Below are 6051 nucleotides of genomic sequence, written 5' to 3' on the forward strand. Positions count from 1 at the left end.
TATAGAGACCAGAACTCAAGGCAACATAAAGAAATAGAGGAGATACTTTTCTATGTATAGGGTACTTCAGTAGCCAACTTAATAAAGTGCAGATGCAACAACATCTGGACAGAGGAAGTCCCTGTGCTTTCAAGCTTCAGCAGCAGACAGGCCACTTTGTTATTTATTATTCTCTGATATCATCTCTCCTCACTGTTCTCTTTAAAAAATGGTATGATTTCTTTTTTTAAGAATTATTTATTTAGTTTTATTTATTAGCCTCATTATTATTTTTTAAATCTTACCAGAGAAAGACAGAGAAAGAGAGAGTGGGAAAGTGAAAAAGCGAGCTGCCATGTCTGGGACTCAGACTGTGGTTGGCCATGTGAATCCAGCACCTTAACCTCTATGCCACCTGCTGGCTCCAATTGTATAATTTCTTATTCATATTTAATAGTACATCTTTATAGCACAGAATATAGTTTTTCAAAGTAGGCGTGTAGTATGTGACAAATAAAAGGTATCACCATAGACATAAGTTTACTATTTTTTTTGAGAGTATTTTTCTGTAGGTTGTGTGCACTCACCAGAAAGGCAGAGAGAGACAGAGAGACAGAAAGTGAGAAATCACTCCCCAGGGGGGCTGGTCACGCCACAATCCCTTCTCCTCCATTCTCTTCTTGGGATCTTGGGCACGCGTGCACATGCGCGTGGCTTGAGTTTAAGCCACTGGGTTTGGGACTCAAATCGTGATCTACTACATGGGAGTCCAGTGACATAGCCATTATGTCAACTGCTGGTCCTACCATAGACATAATTTTCAACGGTGGACTTTGCATTCTTATATCTGTTATGTATTTCTTCTCTGATCCCTCCCCCATCCACCCTAGACTGTCCAACCCTCTCATGTACATTCTCTGATATATATATTTGCCCTCCCTACTGTTAGATCTTAAGATCCCTCAATTTCTGCCTAGAATGGGGTTATCCAGTGTGTGTCTTCCATAGTCTGACTTCCTTTGCTTAGCATTAAACTTTCTATATCTCTCTACTTTAAGTCACATGGCAGGAGTGGGTGGTAGAAGGTAGGCGAGAGGGCCCCAGGGGGAATAAAACCCTTATACCCTTATTAAATACAAGATTGCAAAGTTCTCTATTGAAAATGATGCTTATGGGGGACCAGCATATGGCTCAATGGTTATGTCACTGGACTCCCATGTAATTGATTGCGGTTCAAATTCTGGACCTGGTGGCTTCAAACTCATGCCAGGCACATGTGCATGTGCACCAAAATTCTTGAGAGAAGAATGGAGGAGAAGGGACTGCGGCGTAGCCATCTTCCCTGTGGGGTGATTTATCACTTTCTATCTCTCATTATCTCTGTGGCAAGTGCATACACCCTACATCAAAAATCTCTAGGAAAAAAATAGTGTTTATGGCAATGTCCTTGATTTGATTATCATGCAATGCATACATACTTTGAAAAACATCTAGTGTGTCATAGAGATGTACAATGACTGAATGTAAGCAACAAACCATAAACTAAAGAAAGATAATGAAATATCTCTGTAGGATACATGGTCCTGGGAAAAGGCTGATCCTAAAAGAGAAATTCTTAATTAGAGGTGATAAGGGAATGTCTTAAAGGTCCACACACAAATTATAGAAATTAAGTTCTTAATTACAAATGGTAGCATTTCTGAAATGTGAATAATGCATAGTTGTGCCATATTCTCTTTCTCTTTTTGTCGGTGGGCACATCAAGTAAATGGAACGAGGGAATGAAACGCAAATTTCAGAATTTCTTCTTCTGGGGCTTTCAGAGGAATCCGAATTGCAGCCCCTCCTATTTGGTCTTTTCCTCTGCATGTACCTGATCACCGTGTGTGGAAACCTGCTCATCATCCTGGCCACCATCTCAGCCTCTCACCTGCACACCCCCATGTACTTCTTCCTCTCCAACCTGTCCTTCATAGACATCTGCTTCACCTCCACCACCATCCCAAAGATGCTGGTGAACATCCAGACACAGAGCAAGGTCATCACCTATGCAGGCTGCATCACCCAGATGAACTTTTTCAACCTCTTTATAGTGTTGGATGACTGTCTCCTGACAGTGATGGCCTATGACCGGTATGTGGCCATCTGTCACCCCCTGCACTACACGGCCATCATGCACTTTCGGCTCTGTGTGTTGCTGCTTCTGGCGTCCTGGACCCTGAGTGTCCTGAATTCCTTGTTACATAGCTTAATGATGTTGCGATTGTCCTTCTGCACACAGGGGGAAATTCCCCACTTTTTCTGTGAATTTAATCAGGTGGTCCACCTTGCCTGTTCTGACACCTTTGTTAATGACACGGTGGCGTATTTTACATCTGCGCTGCTGGGTGGCGTTCCTCTTGTTGGGATCCTTTACTCTTACTGTAAGATAGTTTCCTCCATTCGTGCAATCTCATCCGCTCAGGGGAAGTACAAAGCCTTTTCCACCTGTGCCTCTCACCTCTCAGTTGTCTCCTTATTTTATTGTACAATCCTAGCAGTGTACCTTAGTCCTGGTGCTACTCACAGCTCACTCTCAAGTGCAACAGCCTCGGTGATGTACACTGTGGTCACCCCCATGCTGAACCCCTTCATCTACAGTCTGAGGAATAAAGACATAAAGAGGGCCCTGAAAGGATTTCTCAGATAGGATCTATTAAATAGGGCCATTTTTCAAGAGTGTCTATGATTGCAGGCATCTAAACCTCTGAACCAAAAATCGTGATTCTTGAATCAGATTGCAGATGCAGAACTTGCTAAATCTCTTTATTTCCTGGAATTTAAATTTCTTTTATCTCAGTTATTTGTAATATAGTTTTTTTTAAAGAAAATATAAATCTTCCTTCTATCTGATATCAATTTTTCTTTGTCATTTCACTATGTTTCAATGTTTATGCTTAAGCTAGCTTAGGAGACAATTTGGGGGTCAGTGAGTGATGTACGGTTAAGGAACTGGAGTCCCAACTGCCTGACCGTGGTTCGAGTCCCAAACCCAGCAGTTTGAAACTCATGCTGGGTGCGTGCATATGTGTATCCAAAATCCTGAAAGGAGCTTGGATGAGAGGGGTTTGCAGCATGGCCATTCCCCCGGAGGGTGCTTTCACATTTTCTCTCTGTCTCTCTGGAGAGCATACACACTGTATAACAAAAATTGTGTGTGTGTGTGTTTGTGTGTGTGTATAAAAAAATCAGGGACCAGCAGTTAGCATTAATGGCTATGTTACTGGACTCCCACGTAGTCGACTGTGGTTCGAGTACCGAACCTGGCGGCTTAAACTCACAACGGGTGCATGCGTGTGCCTGCCCAAGATCCCGAGAGGAGAATGGAAGAGAAGAGATTGCTGCATGGCCATCCCCCCTGGGGGTGATTTCTTGCTTTCTATCTCTCTGTCTCTCTCTGTCTTTCCAGCGAGCGCATGTGCTCTATAGCAAAAAAAAAAAAAAAAAAAAAAGTTCAGAGAAAAAAATCAATTTAAAGTTTCCTACTTGTTTCAAACAATCTGAATATCCTTCTGAAAACCTGAAATTGGAAATGTTTTAGAATTTGAAACTTTCTGAACACTGACATGAAGCTATAAATGGAAAGTTTGTACCTGACCTCATGTGATAAGTCACTGCACTACGACTGGGACCAGCAGGTGGTGTAGTAGTTGAGGTGCTGGACTTCCACATGGTTGACCATGGTTTGAGTTCTGGACTTGGAGGTTTGAAACTCAAGGCAGATGTGTGTGCTTGTGTGCCCACGATCCCAAAAGGAGTATAGAGAAGAAGGGATTGCAACATGGCCATTCCCCCTGGGGGGGGTGTTTTTTCACTTTTTGTCTCTGTCTCTCTGGTGAGTCACTGTGCTGCATAGCAAAAATCTCTCAAAAACAAAACAAAACACTGTAATACAGCAAGGTTGTTTTTAAAATTACCTTCAGGCTTTGTGTATTATGTGTAGATGTAACATAACTGAATTTTGTGTTTATACTTGAATCCAGTACTGAAGATATCAAATTATGTTTACTCAAATATGGAAAAATCAGACAATAATACCTGGAATGTGAAACACTTCAGGCTCCAAGCATTTAGGACAAGGGAAATTCAACATGGGGGCTAGCAGATTGCATGAGTTACACTGCTGGACTCCCACATGGACGACTGTGGTTCAAGTCTCGGACCCAGTGGCTTGAAAATCACACCAAGCATGTGTGCATGTGTGCCCAAGACCCCAGGAGAAGAATGGAGAAGGTATTGCTGTTTGGCCATCCTCCCTGAAAGGGCAATTTCTCACTTTCCCTCTCACTGTCTCTGTCTCTCTCTCTCTGATGAGTGCTCATGCCATATGGCAAAGACCTCTAAAAAATTTCACCCTTATTGCGATAAGCTGTATTAGTTTTATGAAACAAAGTAGGCTTGGCAACTACAAGGTTTTAATATAATTTTATGGTAGATGAATATCTGAGACTACAGATCTTCATGGTTGCAACCTTCATTCCTTTCTATGTAATTAACTTAACTGCTCTTGCTGGTAATGAATAGTGTGGTTTTTAGCTAATGGTGGCATTTTATTCTCCTCATTAGGCTCCTGTTCTCTTTTCAGCTCAATATCAACAAAGCCTATTTGATTCCTTGTCAAAGAATAGGAAAGAAAACTGCTGATCTGATACAAGTTTCAGGGGGTGTACACAGAGAAATATGCTTCATGAATCAATTGATTTAAAAAATGACCTCCATGTCAGAGATGATCCTAAATATAATGGAGTAACATTTTCTTTTCTTTTTTTTTCTTTTCTTTCCCTTTCTTTCTCTTCTCTTCTTTTTTCTTTTCTCTTCTTTTTCTTTTTCTTTCTTTTTTTCCTTCCTTCCTTCCTTCCTTCCTTCCTTCCTTCCTTCCTTCCTTCCTTCCTTCCTTCCTTCCTTCCTTCCTTCCTTCTTTCTTTCTTTCTTTCTTTCTTTCTTTCTTTCTTTCTTTCTTTCTTTCTTTCTTTCTTTTTCTTTCTTCTTTCTTTTTTTTTTTTTTTAAATCATCATACATAGGGACCAGCAGTTAGTGTAAAATCACCATACATATTTACTCTATGGAATACTATTCGGCCATACAAAACAACAAGACACTGACATCTGATAGAAAGTAGTTGAATATGGAGGATTTATTGCTGAGCGAAGCAAGCCAGGTTATGAAAGAAAGATATTGTAGGTATCCACTGAATATATACCGACTATCCACACTCTATAGTAGAGGTTGAAATATTGGAGGGCATAAAAGCAGTGAAAATAGTTATGGATGCTGAAGACAGTGTGGAAAGGGGGTGGAGGAAAGAAGAGAAAAGTATAGAGAAGAATAGCAAGAGAACAAATAGCGAGGCATGATGTTTGTGGGACACAGAAATGGTTTATTACCTGTTGATGATGACATGTATAGTATTCTCTACTGGACTGCTCTGAGAAGAATTTCATGTTGGGTAAATTCTCTTTACAAATCAAATGATGTATAGTGATTGGATGTTAAAAAAAGAGAGAATAAATAATAACAATAATAATCATCTAAAAAAATGAAAAGCTATTGGATGATGATGTGGATAGTAATGTCTTTGTCTTTACTGATATGCATGGTAATCGTGCTGGAAAAAGAAGTGTCCAGAATGTCTGGACCCCTCCTAGACTTCCCAATTCAGCACGGAAATGGATGAAGATCCCCACATGGATGCTGGAGATATTCTAGTCTAGGGCAGTGTCTCTCAGCCTCTCACTGTTGACATTCGCACTATATGTGTCGTGAGGTGTCCTGCACACTCTGTGTGTTGAGCACCATCCCTGGGTTCAACCCACAAGGTGCAAGCTCCACCTCCCCAGCTTGTAACAACCAAAATCTCCTCCAGAAATAATTCCATTTCTTTTAGAGACACAATCAATCCAGTTGAGAACCCTGGCCCAGATCATGAGACCTAGAATCTTCCTGATGGAGTGTCAATGAAAGTTCATCTCTGACTAGGTTTATAAATATTGGCAGGTTAAGCTCTTTATTATTTATTTATTTATTTATTTTTT

At 40.7% G+C, this 6051-nt stretch overlaps 1 protein-coding gene across 1 annotated transcript; it reads left to right on the plus strand.

Moving 5' to 3' along the window:
- The first annotated feature begins 1747 nt into the window (after nucleotides 1-1747).
- Nucleotides 1748-2668, plus strand: LOC102484414 (olfactory receptor 7A10). The gene has a single exon (XM_006161061.1). It carries the CDS (start codon nucleotides 1748-1750, stop codon nucleotides 2666-2668), a length of 921 nt encoding a protein of 306 aa, XP_006161123.1.
- Nucleotides 2669-6051: the final 3383 nt, after the last annotated feature.

This window comes from Tupaia chinensis, unplaced genomic scaffold (assembly GCF_000334495.1).
Source record: "Tupaia chinensis unplaced genomic scaffold, TupChi_1.0 Scaffold138060_1, whole genome shotgun sequence".
Lineage (NCBI taxonomy): Eukaryota > Metazoa > Chordata > Mammalia > Scandentia > Tupaiidae > Tupaia > Tupaia belangeri.